Source organism: Ovis canadensis, chromosome 9 (genome assembly GCF_042477335.2).
Source record: "Ovis canadensis isolate MfBH-ARS-UI-01 breed Bighorn chromosome 9, ARS-UI_OviCan_v2, whole genome shotgun sequence".
Taxonomy (NCBI): domain Eukaryota; kingdom Metazoa; phylum Chordata; class Mammalia; order Artiodactyla; family Bovidae; genus Ovis; species Ovis canadensis.
This window is the reverse complement of record NC_091253.1, coordinates 98,419,951-98,438,572: the sequence shown is the minus strand read 5'-3', so window position 1 is coordinate 98,438,572 and position 18,622 is coordinate 98,419,951. Positions and strand designations below refer to the sequence as shown.

Sequence of the window (18,622 nt, the reverse complement as noted above, 5' to 3'; positions counted from 1 at the left end):
TGAGCCATGAGGATCTTACTCATAGTCTCCAAAACATTTCAAGTTTCATCAGATATTTGGATGAATTTGGGGGGACTTCGGAAGCAGTGATAAATGGTTGCTCCCACTGGAGAAATAATACATCATTTTAATATGATAGTTGAATAGCAATTTCATCTCTAGATCCAAAATAAAGCTCAACCAGTATTTACAAATGGTAATTTATTCCAAATAATTTTAAGCTATAGGGCAAGCAGAATATTGGGATATCCTGAAGACTAAAACAAAGTCATGTTTGATAAGCATAAAGAATTTGTCTTTCAGGATATTTAATTTCCAGATCTCCAGATTTCTGAAAGTGCAAGTTGCTTAATCTTCTAGGTATGCTGTTCTCTAAGCTGGTTGTCTTCCTTTTTATTGCCTCTCCATATCAAAATACTTGTCAGGGATGCATTCTTCATCCAGACTTCTGATCCCCTCTGACTCTTATTTCATTCATTTAGGGATTATCTTGGATGATTTTCTGCTATCTTAGACGTTGGTCTTTCTGAACCCCTATCTCAACTCTCCAGGTTAAGGTGACTTCCTTGAGGTTGGGGAGTTTATATTTCTCTGATGCCTAGTATTCCATAAACTTTTAAGGTGTTCAATAAAAATGAATCAAATTTAACTTGTATGTACTGCTGCTGTTTTTATGGACTGCATTTATTTTATCTAAATTTAAAATATGTGCCGTATTTTGTTCTTGAAATGTAAATATTAGATTATTTAAAAGTTAAAAACCAAAAATTCAGTCAAAAAAGATGGGAACTTAACATACAATTGTTTCTCCAGTCGTTTAAAAATTCAAGATAAATAGCTTGTGATGGATTTAAAACATGAAGGTATTTCTTATCATGTAGTGACCGTCTATTTTCACAGTTAAAATATGTGGTATAACTAAAAACTAACCTTAAATCACAGAAAACAAACTATGGTTTGAAAATAAATTAGAAAAAGTAAAAATTATGCAGCCTATATGGTATTTTTAATTATGATAGTATGATGACACATTTATAGGTGATTCACTTGGGAAATACAGAACAAAGTAACATACATTTTTGCTATATATTATAATTACTTTTAGTAGATAGATTAATATTTTTAGAGTTTCAATATCAGACTCTCAAATGTTAGTAATACTGTGTCATGTCCTATTTTGTTTTTAACAGCACAGTATTTCTTTATATCCTCAGAACTGGATTAGAAGTTTCAGACTTCTTTCAAATAGTTTTTTAAATGACTAGGATAATAAGCTTTCTAGATTTTAGCGGTAATACTAGATGCCATAATGAATGGAAATATATCAAAATTTTGAGTAAATATAAGTTAGAAATCTAGCATTCTATTCATACTTGCTCAGACCAGTGGAACCACATGTGGTACATTTTTGTTATGCAAAAATATATGCTAACTAAAAAGTATGTTATTTTAAATATATTAAAAGTTTTTCTACTACACTTGAGAAAAAAACAACAAAAATGAGAAAGAGAACTTGGAAAACATTAACGAAATTAAATGAGAGCGTGGAAAATGAAATTTAAAAGAGTGAGACAATCTAGATAACCAAGATAATTCTTATATGCATCTGGATTTTGAAAAATGATTACCGATTTTTCTATTAAATGTTAGCTTTAGTGATATCTACTGACAAATCATGATACAATGGTATTAAAATGAGTAATAGTTACTTAGTCACAGTAGAAAAATACATTTTATCAGTTTTCACAATCAATAAACAAAAAATAAAAGACAATTACATTTGCAAGTCATATTGGAAACATGATTAACCTAACAATGTAAAATAATTACATAGAATTTGTGAGGTTATGTAGAGTGATGTGTTAGGGAAAGGTGCATACATGCACATGTTTTTGTGCATCCAACCAGTCTTTGTCTTTTGGTTGGTGCATTTAATCAATTTTCATTTAGGTGATTATTGATATGAATGATCCTATTTCCATTTCTTAAAAGTTTTGAGTTTATTTTTCATTGTTTTTTTCCTTCTTTTGTGCTTCCTATCTAGAGAAGTTCCTTTAGCAATTGTTGCAAAGCTGGTTTGATGACACTGAATTCTATTAACTTTTGCTTGCCTGCAAAGCTTTTGGTTTTCTCTATCAAATCGGAATAAAAGTCCTTCTTGGTAAAGTATTCCTGGTTGTAATTTCTTCCTTCTCATCACTTTAAATATATCGTGCCATTTCCTTTTGGCTTGTAGACTTTCCATTGAGAAATCAACTAATACCTTTATGAGAGTTCCCTTGTATATTATTTGTCTATTTTCTCTTGTTGCTTTTAATATTTTAACTGCATTTTGTTATTGTTGTTGAGTCACTAAGTCATGTCCAACTCTTTGTGACCCTATGGACTGTAGTGTCCCAGGCTTCCCTGTCCTTCACTATCTCCTGGAGTTTCCTCAAACTCATGTCCATTGACTAGGTGATGCTATCAAACCATCTCATCCTCTGTCACCCCCTTCTCCTCTTGCCTTCAACCTTTCCCAGCAGCAGGGTCTTTTCTAGTGAGGCAGGTCTTTGCATCAGGTTGCCAAAGGATTGGACCTTCAGCTTTAGCATCAGTCCTTCCAGTGAACATTCAGGGTTGATTTCCTTTAGGATGGACGAGTTTGATCTCCTTGCAGTCCAAGGGACTCTCAAGAGTTCTCCTACAGAGCTTTGTCAACAAAGTGATGACTCTGGACTTTAATACACTGTCTAGGTTTGTCATAGTTTTTCTATCAAGGAGCAAGTGTCTTTTAATTTCATGGCTGCAGTCATCATCCCTAGTGATTTTGGAGCCCTAGGAAATAAAACCTGTCACGGTTTCCACTTTTCTCCCTTTTATTTGCCATAAAATAATGGGACCAGATGCTGTGATCTTAGTTTTTTGATGAATTTCAAGCCAGCTTTTTCACTCTCCTCTTTCACCCTCATGAAAAGGTTCTTAGTTCCTCTTTTCTTTTTGCCATTAGAGTGGTATCATCTGCATATCCATGGTTGTAGCTATTTCTCCCAGCAATCTTGATTCCAGCCTGTGATCCAGTCTGACATTTTGCATGATGTGGCTTCCCTTGTAGCTCAGTCAGTAAAGAATCTGCCTGCAATGCAGGAGACCTGGGTTTGATTCCTGGATTGGGAAGATTCCTTGGAGAAGGAAATGGCAACCCACTCCAGTATTCTTGCCTGGAGAACCCCATAGATAGAGGATCCTGGGAGGCTACAGTCCATGGCGTTGCAAGAGTTGGACATAACTTAGTGACTAAACCACAACCACCACCTCCACTCTGCATATAAGTTAGCTAAGCAGGGTGAAGATATCCAGCCTTAAGGTGCTCCTTTCTCAGCCAAACCAGTCCATTGTTCCATGCCCAGTTCTAACTGCTGTTTCTTGACCTGCATACGGGTTTCTCAGGAGACAGATGAGGTGGGCTTGTATTCCCATCTCTTAAAGAATTTTCCAGTTTGCTGTGATCCATAGTCAGAGGCTTTAGCATAGTCAATGAAATAGAAGTAGATGTTTTCTGGAATTCTCTTGCTTTTTCCATGATCTAATGGATGTTGACAATTTGACCTCTGGTTCTTCGGCCTTTTCTAAATCATCTGGAAGTTTTTAGTTCAAATACTGTTGAAACCTCATTAGAAGGATGTTGAGCATAGCTTTGCTGACATGAAATGAACACAATTGTATGGTAGTTTGAACATTCTTTGGTATTGCCCTTTTTTGCAGTTGAAATAAAAACTGACCTTTTCCAGTCCTGTGGCCACTGCTAGATTTTCCAAATTTTCTGGCATATTGAGTGAAGCATTTTAACAGCATCTTTTTTCTTCTTCTTTTTTTTTAATTTTTATTTTTACTTTATTTTACTTTTAAGATTTGAAATAGCTCAGATGGAACTCTACTGCCTCCACTGTCTTTGTTAATAGTAATGCTTCCTCAGGCTCACTTGGCTTCACAGGATGTGTGGCTCTAGGTGGGTGACCACACCATCATGGCTAGCCAGATCATTGACTTTTTGTACAGGTCTGTGTATTCTTGCCACCTCTTCTTAATCTGCTTCTGTTGGGTCCTTGCCATTTTTGTCCTGCCATTCTTAGAATGCTGCCTTTCTCCCTCAATTGTGTTCACTCTTCCAGACATGGGGTGGCATAGCATGTGTCCTTTCATTGGTGAAGAAAACATTTCCACAAAAAGCCCGGATGGCACAAACCTCCACTCTTATCTCACTGGCAAGACAGGGTCATAAGTCCATGGTCTGAATGTTTGTATTCTCTCAAAATGCATATGCTGAAATATTAACTACCAAGGTGATGATATTAAGAAGTAGGGTCTTTAGGTTATAAGAGTAGAGCACTTTGAATGATACTGAGCCTGCAAAAGTGGCTTGGAGAGACCTCTCAACTGTCTTCTATCATATAAGAATACAAGAATTCTACAACTTAGAAGAAAGCTTTCACTCCCATGCTTGCACCTTGATCTCAGACTTTCAGCTTCCAGAATTATGGGCAATAAATATCTCTTTTTTAAAAGCCACACAATCTATGGCAGTTTGTTACAGCAGCCTGTATGGACTAAGACAGTCCACCTTTCAACTCAGAATTGATAAGGGTGAGTTTATCACCCTATTAGCCTAGAACAATCAGCTTTCAGCACCATGGGCTTCATTCATAATCCCCAGGCACTTTGAAACCTCATGCCTTAAAGAAACCAGGTTTCTGTCAGCAAGCAAGGCAGGAGTGGGGAAGTGCTGTTGAGCAGATGTATATATTTCTGACATGAAATTCTCAGAAATTAGTTTGGCATTATGCAAAACCTTTTAATAATTCTGTTGTTGTTTAGTCACTAAGTTGTGTCCGACTCTTTTGCAACTCGATGTACTGCAGCCCACCAGCCTCCTCTGTCCATGCGATTTCCCAGGCAAGGATGCTAAACAGACATAGATACCATATATAGACAAAGTTCTCCATGAAAACAAGACCCTTGAGACCATCAGTGTAATTTCAGTACCTTCATTTTTGTGGTATTGTCTTCCTAATATTTTGAGCATTGAACATGACTGGTGCCTTTGTAATATGAGATTGTTTTTCTTAGGAGCTGAAATGACCACTTCTGTCTAGGCGCAATTTAGCGTTTATTCTTTCCAAATGCTATGGTGCATCTCTACAGCAGATGGCTGTAAATGTGTTCAATCATGCAATTTTTCTAACTGTACTCTGGTCATTTGAAGACCACCATATACAATCAGAAGTTTGGGATATAACCCTTCATGCTCCGCGTGTGGACTGGTTCCCATCTCTTACATCAAGAACTTCTGTACTTGTCTTTCTAATATTGTACCTCTGAATAAGTTTTCTTTTCAGAAACTATTTTTCAATTGGTGATTTGAAAATGATCCTTGTGGAATCCATTTTGATTAAAACATTTGATGAGCAGATTCATGTATTTTCACATAAATTGATAATAATGTGAGTATATTTTATGGAAGAACAAATACATAAAGGCATTTAAATTAGATTAAATCCCTGGTGTTCCTCCTGACATTCATTTCTAGTTTTTCTATGCTCTTATAACCAGAGTTATTCACTTTTATGACAGCTATGGTGATGGACAGGGAGGCCTGGCATGCTGCAATTCATGGGGTCACAAAGAGTCAAACATGACTGAGCGACTGAACTGAACTGAACTGATGGCTCAACTGTGATTCAAGATATACCAGATTTTACAAAGGAAAAAGCTTTTTTGTGTGTGTTTTTACTTAAACATGAAACAAAGTATACTTTTTCATTTTATCCAATTCTATAAAATTGACTCACTATTTAATATCAAACAATGATAGTTGACTTTCAATATTTTGTTATTATAATGAGTTTTAACATTATTCAAAATCAATTATGTTTTTATTTCAACTATTATATTTACACAAAGAAAGACAATTTCAGAGCTACACTCTGTAAACATCTTATAATCAGAAAAGCAATTAGCTCTTTTACCTAGAGAATAAGTTAATAGAAGCACGTAATTTATTCTTTCATTGGTTATTTTAATACTGCTAATTCAACAAACCTTAATTAAGCCTCCATGTTGTGTGTGTACCGACTGCTGAGTACTGAGAAAATAATGAGTTCAATATTGTTATTGTTCTCAAATTTGAAGTCTAATATGCAATATTTATCAAACTTTTTAGGTGTTATGGAGAAACTTAGAGGAACATGTCTTGCCTCTAAAGGGTTTATAATTTGACTGGGGGCTCAATATATGTACACATACAAATTATATGACAACATGAGATAATCTTTATGAAGTGCTAAATAACTGGGACAAAGAAGTTCTACAGAATTTCAGAGGCAGGTGAGACACTATGGGTTCAGTGTCAAATAATGCTTGTTGAAAAAGGGGAATTTGTGATAACTTTTAAAAGACAAGATTTGATTATAAAGAAAGGGAGAGGACACATATTGTGTGTGTGTGTGTGAAGAATCCTATTTTGAGCACTGATTTAGATATGAAAATACACATATACCTGGCAGCTGTGAAGTTTAGAAAATTCGATGGTAAATGGATAAAGGGCAGCGCTAAAGAAGGAGTAAAGACAAAGTGAAAAGGTAAGACAAAACCAGATGTCCAAGGGCATCTAAACAATAAGCTGAAAAGCTAAGGCAACAAAGTTTGGATAGTCTTCCTTTTCCCTTGCTCCCCAGAGTCACCTTCTATTCTTCTATTCTTTACGCTCCACCCCAAGGCTAGCTCGTAGGGATTAAATCCAAGGGCTCTTTTGCCCACAGGCCTGCAATTGGATTCAATCCATGGAGACCAGAAAGAGCAGGAGAGCAGAGGTCAGAGTGTTTGTTCCCTGATTCCCTCTCTGCAGTGTCACTAGCCGAAGCTCCCACCTGAAGGTCACAGCGCATGTTCAGTGGACCTCTCCACACACCCATTTCAGCTAGTCTTCAAGGGTTCCCTCTTTAGGCCTAGGGAAGATGCCTGTGCACTTCTTTCTTAGCCCCTGGATAATACATGCTCACATTTGATCTCCCTATATCTTAATTAGCTTCTTCATTAAATTCTTTTAATATTACTGTGGTATTTCTCCCCTGACTGATAACAAGGTAAATATGGAAGCAATTGTTTCTGAAATATTAATATTATGGCAGGGAATCAGAAAGAGATCGGCAGACTAGAACTATGGAGAGAATTAATGAACAGAATTAAGTACCCAGGGGGCAAATTCAGGTAATGAAAATACATGAATACTATTAAAGTAGTAATGATGAAAGTTATGGACAATGAGATAATAACAGCATATTAAACATGAATTGAGCAGTCATGAGAATTGCAAGCATATGGAAATTAAAAGGGAATAAGAATTTGCTTAAATAAGGATGTTAACAACTGAAAGATTCTGTGTCATCAGTAAAAACATTTTATCATACATAAAACAAAATAGAGAAAAGATGTCTAAATTAGGGTAGACATTTACTTTATGAATTTTACATGTATTTTATTTATGGAGACATGAGCAGTAGGCACTTTGAGATGTGATTAGTACTACAAATGTAGTCAGAAATGGAGAGTGGTGTAGGAATATTACAAATAGTGATGATATCATGTCATTAGTGTTGAGTTCTAAGATATCAGTTCAGTTTAGTTCAGTTGCTCAATTGTGTCCAACTCTTTGCGACCCCATGAATTGCAGCACGCCAGGCCTCCTTGTCCATCACCAACTCCCGGAGTTCACTCAGACTCACATCCATCGAGTCCGTGATGCCATCCAGCCATCTCATCCTCTGTTGTCCCTGTCTCCTCCTGCCCCCAATCCCTCCCAGCATCAGTCTTTTCCAATGAGTCAACTCTTTGCATGAGGTGGCCAAAGTACTGGAGTTTCAGCTTTAGCATCATTCCTTCCAAAGAACACCAAGGACAGATCTCCTTTAGAATGGACTGGTTGGATCTCCTTGAGTGTTGTCTAATATGCAGAGCAGAGACCTGAGAACTAATCTTGGAAATGCTTCCACTCACCCAGTATGAGCAGAAAGAGGAGGCAGTCAAAAAAACAGAGAAAAAAATTCCTGAGATAGATGGAAAATGACCCAGAGACTAAAATTAAAAATAAATAAATAAGTAAACTCCAATTTCTGTATTCTCTACCTTATCCAGATTATTTAACTAAATTAATTTGTTATAATCAATGGTCAATAACTTATACTATAATAAACTTATTACATGATGTTTTCCTTTAGAGGAAATAAAAATAATTATTTTTCTTCCTGGTTATATTCCAATGACCAGTTTTTAAAAAAATCTCTGCTGCATTGAATAAGCAGATAATTTACTATCTGATCCTATATGTATTAATTATGGCTTAATCAACTACAGTCCAAGCAGGGATTGTAGATTGTATTATAGGTTATAGTGATGCAATAATATTCTGCAGAAGAAAAGGCTCTACTATTTTTTTTTTTCCACCCAGTCCTGTTCGACTCTGACTCCACAGACTGTGGTCTCTGTCCATGGAATTCTCCAGGCACGAGTACTGGAATATGTTGCCATTTCTTTCTTTAAGTTGCTATATAGGTTAACACTGATTTTACCTTTTAATTTCATTCAACCAAGGATTAATAGTCACAAATGTATTTTAAAATCTACAGAGGAGGAGAAATATGTTAAATGTGGAAAGAATTAGTGTCTAAAGACCTGGGGTATAATCCTTGTGTTATTACTTTTGAGCTACAGGAATCTAGGGAAAAGTCACTTAAAACTCTTGAACAGTAGCTAGATAATGTCATCTATTTCACAGAGAGCTAGAAAGCAAGCAAGGGCAGTTCTACATGTGAGCAGCTGGGAAGTCACCACTCTCTCCTGGAAAGTAAAAAAGTGTACAGACTGTAACATCTACACCTCTTCTTGTATCCGTAAAAAAGGGAGGGCCTAGGACAGACGACAGCCTGCAAGACTGAAGACAGATAAATACAGTGAGCCAGGGTTCACCAGAAATGAGGCTCAGGAGTCAAAACTTCTTTGGGAACCAGTGCTAGGGTACAAAAATTTGAACTCTGACGAATTGTTGGAAGCCTCGTACAGACAGCTCAGTTAAAATCTTCAGAGGAACTCAGTCTTAGGGGGGCCTTTATAACATTGTAAGATTTAGCTCCAGGATCTTGCCTAGGTTTTTCACAGTAAATATCAGAGAAACATCTTGGGCTTCTGGGCAGGGGAGAAGCCATTTTTAAATACACCACAGCACTCTGCTCTTCTCAACAAAGCCTGACCTTAGGGAAAACTGGTTAACCAGAGCCTAACGTGATGGAGTTTCATCGGAGTATAACTGAACTGGGAAAAGGGAAATATCCAATCTAGCCCAGTCTAGCCATCCTGTTCCATATAAGTGGGAAGGAAGAAAAACCCTAAGAAACACTTGTGAAATTCACAACCCAAGGGCAGTCTTTTACTAAAAGACTGACATATTCGCAGCCTACAGACTGTAGAATGTCTCCTCTCTCCCAAACCTTGTCTTTTTACATCATTTCCTTTTACCCATTTCATCATGTCCAGGCATCAAGAGAAAAAAAAAATTACAAGGCATACATAAGGGTAAAAATAAAACATAAAGAGACAAAATATAATATAAAAAGCATCAGAACCAGACATGAGAAGAATGGTGAAATTATCAGACCAATAATTTAAAACAGTGTTAAGGGCTCTAATGGATAAAGTAGACAGCATGTAAGAACATATGGACAATGTAAGCAGAGAGATGGAAATCACCAGAAAGAAACAGAAATGTTAGAGGTCAAAACATTGTCATAGAAATCAAGAATGTTCTTTATAAGCTTAACAGACTGGACATGGCTGAGGAAAGAATCTCTGAGTTTGGTGTCTTATTAGAAGGCTACAAAATCGAAAAGCAAAGAGAACAAAGACTCAAAACAAAACAAACAAAAGAACAAAATATTCAAGGACTATGGGACAGCTACAAAGTATGCAAAACATATAGATTGGAAATAATAGGAGAAGAAAAAGAGAAAGGAACAGAAGGAATATTGAAGCAATGAGTGAAACTCACAGATCCGGAATCTCAGAGAACACCAAACAAGATAAATACCCTCCCACACACAAAAAAGACAAGCAAAAGCAAAAAAGCTTACACACTGGCATTCTATTTTCATGCTACAGAAAATGAAAGATAAAAAAATTCTGAAAAGTACCCTGATGTGTGAGGAACCTTATGTATACAGAGGAATAAATAATTTCATCTGACTTTTTGGAAGCCACAGAAGCAAGAGGGGCGTGAAGTGAAATGTTGAAAATGTTGAGAGAAAAAAAACTTACTGATCTATAATTCTGTACCCTGGAAAATTATCCTTTACAAATAAAAGAGAAATAAAGACTTTAGAAGACAAATGAAAACTGAAGGAATTTGTTGCTGGTATACCTACTTTGTAATAAATCTTGAGAAACTTTTCAGAGAGAAAAAAAATAATATGGGTCATAAACCTGAATCAACATAGAAGCAAGGAATATTATTGGGGAAGAAATGAGTGAAAGTTTTCCCACTAAACAGATACAAGGCATGAATTTCTCCTTTCACAATTCCTTTTTAACATTGTATTGATAGCCCTTGCTAATTCAATAAGGCAAGAATAAATAATAAAAATTATACAAGTTGGGATAAAGAAAGTAAAAATGTGCTTATTACAGATGACATGATTATATAAAAAAATCTGAAAGAATAGACAAAAATATCTCCAAGAATTTATAATTCATATAATATAATAATATAACAAGGTCACAGAATACAAGGTTAATTTTAAAAGTCAATCGGTTTCCTATATACCAACAGTGAACAAATGGAAATTGAAATTAAAAACACAAAACCATTTATGTTAGCATTTTCAAAATGAAATATTTAGGTATAAATTTAACAAAATATATACAAGATCTATGGGGAAGGAAATGGCAATCCACTCCAATATTCTTGCCTGAGAAATCCCATAGACAGAAGAGCCTGGAGGGCTACAGTCAACAGGGTTGCAATGAGTTGGGCATGACTTAGCACGTAAACTACCATCATGTACAAAATGTATATGAGCAAATTATAAACTCTGATTAAAATTAAAAGATGATTACTCCTTGGAAGGAAAGTTATGACCAACCTAGACAGCATATTCAAAAGCAGAGACCTTACTTTGCCAACAAAGGTCCGGCTAGTCAAGGCTTTGGTTTTTCCAGTAGTCATGTATGGATGTGAGAGTTGGACTATAGAGAAAGCTGAGCTCCAAAGAATTTATGTTTTGCACTGTGGTGTTGGAGAAGACTCTTGAGAGTCCCTTGGACTGCAAGGAGATCCAACCAGTCCATCCTAAAGGAGATCAGTCCTGGGTGTTCATGGGAAGGACTGCTGTTAAAGCTGAAGCTCCAATCCTTTGGCCACCTGATGTGAAGAGTTGACTCATTTGAAAAGACCCTGATGCTGGGAAAGATTGAGGGCAGGAGGAGAAGGGGATGACAGATGATGAGATGGTTGGATGGCATCACTGACTCAATGGACATGGATTTGGGTGGGCTCCGGGAGTTGGTGATGGACAGGGAGGCCTGGAGTGCTGCAGTCCATGAGGTCACAAAGAGTCAGACACGACTGAATGACTGAACTGAACTGAACTCTGATGAATTAATTCAAAGAACTAAATAAATGGAGAGATAATATGTTCACAATATGAGGTCTCAGTACTATTGAGACATTACTTCTTCTCACTTGATCTGTATATTCAATGCAATCCCGACCAGATTGCTGGGGAGTTATTCTATAGATATAAACAAAATGGGGCTTCCTTTGTGGCTCAGATGGCAAAAAAACCACCTGCCTTGTGGATTCCTGGGTTCAACCCTGGGTTCAGAAGATCCCCCAGAGGAGAGCATGGCAACCACTCAGCATCCTTGCTTGGAGACTCCCCATGGACAGAGGAGCGTGGTGGGCTACAGTCTATGGGACTGCAAAGAGTTGGACACGACCGAAGCAACTAAGCACACATAAAGAAAATGATTCTAAAGTTTATAAAGAGAGGTCAAAACCGAGAGTAGCCAACACAATATTGAAGGAGAAGAAGAAAGCTGGAGAACTGATGTAACCCAACTTCAAGAGTTACTGTAAAGCCATAGTAATAAAGACAGTGTGATGTTGGTGAAAGAAAAGACAAATAGATCAGTGGGAGAAACTAGAGAGGTCAGAAATAGAGCCCCATAAATATGGTCATCTAATCTTTGACAGTGGAGCAAAATCAGTATAAAGCAACAAAGATATCCTCTTCAACAAATGGTGCTGAAACTACAGGATATCCTCTATCAAAACCAGGAATGCAGACACAGACATTGCTGTTGTTCAGTCATTCAGTTCAGCTTAGTCACTCAGTCGTCACTCTATGCAACCCCATGGACTGCTGTCTAGGTAGAGCATAGCTTTTCTTCCAAGGAGGAAGCTTCTTGTAATTTCATTAAAGTCCCCCACTACTGTTGTGTTACTGTTACTTTTTCCATTTATCTTTTTTAGTATTTGCCTTGCATATTGAAGTGCTCCTATGTTGGGTGCATATATATTTATAATTGTTATATCTTCTTTGATAATGCCTTCTTACATACAACAGCAAAGACAAGCTATGAAAGAAATAATTGATACGCTATATTTCAGTAAAATGAAAAACTTCTGCTCTGCAAAAGATAGTATCAAGAGAATGAAAAGACAAACCACATGCAAGAGCTGCATCTGATAATGGTATGGTTCAAAATACAGAAAGAACTCTTCAAACTCAATAACAAGAAAATAACCTGATTAAAAAATATACCAAAGACCTTAACACCTCACTAAAGAAGACAAACAGATAACAAATAAGCATACAGAAAGATATTCCACATCATATGTGAAGAAGGAAAATGCAAATTAAAACAACAATAAGATAGCACTACACACTTATTCAAAGAGCCAAAATCTGGAATGCTGACACTACCAAATATTGGTGAGTGTGTGAATTAACAGGAATTTTCATTCATTGCTGATGGGACTACAAAGTTGTCTAACCACTTTGGAAAGCTCTTTGGTGATTTCTTACAAAACTAAGTATATTCTTACCATATGATTCAGCAATTGTGTCCCTTGGTATTTACCCAAAGGAAATTAAAACATGTAAACACAAAACCCTGGATGCATGTTTATAGTAGTTTTATTGATAATTGCACAAAATTAAAAGGAATAAAATGTGCTTTATAGGTAAATGGTTAAACAAACAGTGGTATATGCAGACAATGGAATATTGTTCAGTGATACAAAGAAATGAGCTATTAAGCCATGATCACACATGGAAGAAGCTTAAATGCAGATTGCTAAGTGAAAGAAGTCAATGTGAGGATTACAACTGTATGCGTTCTGGGAAAGACAAAATTATGGAGACATTTAAAAAAGTCAGTGGTTGCCAGGGATGGTGGTGAGAGGGGAAAAGGTGAATAGGAAGAGCAAAGAGGACTTTTAGGGCAGTAAACATATTCTACGATCTAACGATAGATTTATGGCATTATACGTTTGACCAAACCCTTAGAATGAACAGCCATACTGTACATTTTGGACTTTAGGTGATTATGTGTCAATTCAGGTTCACCTTTGCTGAGCAATATATCCCTTTGGTGAGTGATGTTGATAATGGGGGAGGGTATGCATATATTGGGGCAGAGGTTATATGGTACATATATACCTTCTCAATTGTGCTATAACCTAAAGTGGCTTTAAGAAATAAAGCCTTAGAAAAGATATTTGGGACACAGCAATTGTGACCCACGGAGCCAAGGGACCATCTGAAGTTGGTGAGGAGGATGGGGGAATAGGGATGAGGCATGGAAGGTTTTAAGAGAAGAGTCTATAGGAAATAAGAGTTAGAAGGGATATGGAATAAACTTTGTGCGGGTTCACAGTTTATTGAGTAGCTATAACTTTATTTACTGTTAATGACTTGATCTAATTACACCTTTGCAAGAAAGTCAAGCTGTGCAGTAAAGAGAGAATTAATGATTATATTTATTGAGTGAAAGGATCAGAGAAATAAGTCACTTAGGATGGAATTGGGGATTTTAAATTTTTGAAAAGTCTATAAGTACAATTAGTTATTTAAAAAGTATTAAAATGAATATCTATAGTTACAATTTTTCAGCAATCATTCTCCTAGCCTACTCTGTGCCTGGTCTGTGCATTCACAGGGAGCATAAAGGAGTAATTGGACCAACTCAGGCTCTGGAGCCAACCTGCCTGAGTCCCAGGACTGCCTCTGCCACTTAATAGCTCTGTGATCTTGGGAGGCTTACTCAGCCTTCTTAATCTCACTTTTGTCACTTTGAAAATGAGTATAGTAATAAACTCACATCATGGGGCTATTATGAGGATTCAAAGAGCTAATATTTGTCAGGTCTTGAGTCCACTGTCTTGTATCAGGAAGCAGTTTATGTCCTTATTAAATAGAAAAATCAAAACGGACTGCTATTACAAGATTAATGTACTTAATAACTATCTATTCTCTTATAATATAATCAGTAACTATAAAAATATAGTATAACATTTGAATCCGAGTGATTGAGTAGCCACACTTAGTCCCAGACTGCTGTGCAAGCTGCTAATGGTAAAGTTCCTCACCATTATAGGTGCTGTACATCTGCTGATATTTATTTTCTTTTCAACAAATCCATCCTTCTTGCCCTCTTTGAGCCAAGAGTTTTGACTACTAATATTTTTCCTTTCCATGTCTAAAGATCAGTAATTTTGAAACAAATGAACAAACCAAAACCAACAAAAATGATTTTTATTTGGTTCAGTGCAGCAGACTTTTTTGACACTGGCATCATAAATCTTTAAAGTGTTAGAGATTCTTGACAGCTTGGGAAAGCACACAGTAATACATTTTCTGAAGTTGGCCTTGTGTTTTGCTAAAAGTTCCTCTAGCAGATTGCCTTCTATAGCATGCTGTTTTCCCCAAGATTTGTTTAGTTTTTCCCCTTTTTCCCAGGGCTTCCCTGGTGGCTCACACAATAAAGAATCTGCCTGCAATGCAGGAGACCTGGGTTTGACCCCTCAGTTGGGAAGATCCCCTGGAGAAGGGAATAGCTACCCACTCCAACATTCTTGCCTGGAGAATTCTTTGGACAGTGGAGCCTGGCAGGCTACAGTCCATGCTGGTCACAAAAGACTCAGACATGACTGAGTGACTAACATTTTCACCTTTCCCCTTTGTTCAAGCAAAAACTACCCCAATGTTTTATTCAAATGTACTTTGATATTTCAATTCACCCTTCTTTGTAATATTGTTTTCTTACTATAGTACTTCCTACTATATCACTTGAAAGTATTTGAAATTCAACAACCAACTATTTGAGATTGTTTTGCCAAAAGTTTTAGTTTCACTTTAGGTTTGAAGGTTCATTAACAAAAGAAGCCACAGGTTACACACAAATAAACAATTTATTTTTTTTATAGAAGAGTTATTTGATATAGTTTCAATATATAGTCATTAAAATAAAAGAAATAGAAGCAATAGAGAAAAGTAACAGCATATACATCACCAAATTGAGCCAGCACCTACATCCAGACTTGAACAGTGCTAGGATGTCCCACATTAACAGTAATCTGGAGTCTCAGTTGGAAAAGGGTTCCAGTGCATCCACCCCACGGGCAAGACTTTAAATTCCAGTTTTGGGAGCTCCTTTTATATTCCCAGACCACAAACTGATGGCTACAAGTTGAATGTTGAAAATTACAACTACAGATATTCATTTTCATGCTTATTCTTTTAAAATAACTAATTGCACTTACAGATTTTTCAAACCACCATCAGTCTGCATGCCACAATGCAGCTCTGGTTTTAACTTTATCTTTTACAATGCTGTTTCATCTTGTGAGTCACGAGACTTCTTAGACCCTGGGGGATTGGCCAGACCTCCAGGGGCTCAGAAATTACAAGACTCACTCCCTCTCTTATCTAAAGTGCTGTCTGACTTGCTGGTGACAATTGGTGTGTTCACAAGCAGGCAAGTAGTCCAGGTAATGTCCAGGCAGGTCAGAAGCAGGTCAGAAGCCTGCTCTCCTGCTTCTGAAGCCTGAGCAAGACTACCTCCATTTTAAGTTCCCTATCAGATATGTATCTAAGTACAGATATACTGTGAAGACCAAGAACCCCCACCCTTTTTTTTCCCCCTGTAGGAATAGGTTTGAGCATGAAAAGTATTCCCGTGGTGACTGGTGCATCCCTCATAGATTCATCACTGCCACACGTGTGAGTGCATCACAGGCCTGTAGTTTGTTCTGTCTGTTTTCAGTGCCAAAGACTCAAGTACATTTAGGCACAGTCCAAGAACTATGCTTTATCCCTAATCAATTATTTATTAAGCACAGTAATGAAGATGGCTGAATATTATGTTTTAACTATATTATTAAAAGATAAAAAATTAGAATCAGAAAGTCAAAAGCTTTCTAATTGAGTTCGAGGATAGGCCCCCTCCCCTTTAATAAAATTACTTTTCAATTACGGATTTAATAATTTTACTTTCGTTCCCTGCTTTTAAGAACCACATTAACAGGGTCTTTTCTAGTGAGTCAGTTCTTTGCATCAGGTGGCCAAAGTATTGAAGTTTTAGCTTCAGCATCAGTCCTTCCAATGAATATTCAGGACTGATTTGCTTTAGGATGGACTGGTTGGATCTGCTCGCAGTCTAAGGGACTCTCAAGAGTCTTCTCCAACATCACAGTTCAAAAACATCAATTCTTCAGTGCTCAGCCTTCTTTATGGTCCACCTCTCACATCCACATGTGACTACTGGAAAAATCATAGCTTTGACTATACAGACCTTTGTCAGCAAAGTAATGTCTCTGCTTTTTAATATACTGTCTAGGTTGGTCATAGCTTTTCTTCCAAGGAGAAAGTGTCTTTTCATTTTGGGGTTGCAGTCACCATCTGCAGTGACAGCCACTAAATGACCTGCAAAACTAAAAATATTTATTTTCTAGCACACTATAGAAAAGGTTTGCCCGTCCCTTCTCTAAATCGAAAATGCTAAAGAACTGACTAAACTGCAATAGAACATTATTGTAAATACCTTGTTGATTTGAAAATAAAGAATTCACAGAATTATAGGAAAGAATTAAAAAATACCATTAATTAAAAAAAAAACCAAGAGAAATATAACACAATTTTTGTTGCAGTACATTTTAGAGAATGGTTTACATACTCATTAAAAGATACTAGAGAAATGTTCACAGACAGGACAATTTACTATTTTAAGATGACAAGTCTCCCAAATGATCTATAAATTTCAAGGAATTCCAGTGGGGGAGTAAATCAAGTATCTCTGTGGATAGCGACAAATTGGTTTTAAAAATTATACTAAAGAGCAAAAGGCTAAGAATAGTGTAAAAATGTCCAAAGAAGATACTTTGAAAAGGGGGACTTTTCTTACCAGATAGCAAGATAGCAAGACTTAAAATAAGCTACATAATCAATATAGTGTTTTTATAGCAAAATAGGGGGTCATAGAGGAATACATTGGCAGCCAGACAATTCAAAATTAGGTGCAGATATAGGAGCTCTCATGTGAAACAATGTCACAAAGAGCAGTGGGGATACTTCAAGAATATGACCTAAGATGATTGGTTATCTACGTGGATAGAAAATATAAAACTGCATGTTTGCTTCCCATTATATGTAAAAATAACTTCAGATCACAGGCTTAACTGTGAAAGGGATAATCTCAAATATTTTAGAAGATGGTGTGACAGAATTTTTTTCATGATGCCGTGTTAGCAAATGCTTAAGTATTTTTTAAATGAGCTATTTATAGACTAAACAATAAGAATATATGGTTAAAGTCAAGAACTTTTTATTTATCTCTTGATACCCTAAGTAAATGAAGAGGCAAATATACCTTGAAAGAAGATAATTTCAATATACAGAAAAGGCAAAGAACTAATGTCTGAAATATATAATGATCCACAAATCTAAAAGGAAAATATAATAAAAATACAAAACTTATAAATCAATCTTTTACAGAAGAGAAACTATGAATTAAATGTAAAGCAAAGGACAAGTTGCTTCACCATCTTATCAACCTAGGAAATACACAGTAGATAAATTTTACATTTAAAAATTAATACATCTAAATAACAAAAAATATTACAATCAGTAGTGCGTGCTGAGTCACTTCAGTCATGCCTGCGTCTTTGCGACTCTATGGACAATCACCCACCAGGCTCCTCTGTCCATGGGATTCTTCAGGCAAAAACACCAGAGTGAGTTGTGGTTCCCTTCTCCAGGGGATCCTCCTGACCCAGGGATCAACCCAAGAATCCCTTACGTCTCCTGCATTGTCAGAACGGTTCTTTACCACCAGTGCCACCTGGGTAGCTCGCAGTATTACTACCAAACTGGAAAACATTTTTAAAAACAGGTAATACAAAATGGTTGAGCAGTTTCAGAGAAACAGAATGCATTTACATGGCAGATGGGGTATAAATTAGAACCTGTACTTCAGAAGAGTTTAATATTAGATGTTAAAGTGCCCACGCATATTATTGCATGGAAATTGAATCCTT

General features: G+C 36.5%; 1 protein-coding gene across 1 annotated transcript in view; it reads left to right on the top strand.

The window, feature by feature from the left end:
* Positions 1–18,622, top strand: part of CNBD1 (cyclic nucleotide binding domain containing 1) — a 494,192-nt gene that overhangs the window by 309,585 nt on the left and 165,985 nt on the right. The window contains exon 8 of the mRNA XM_069600350.1: positions 11,522–11,532. Coding sequence (XP_069456451.1) covers positions 11,522–11,532 — 11 coding nt within the window. The remainder of the gene's footprint in view (positions 1–11,521; positions 11,533–18,622) is intronic.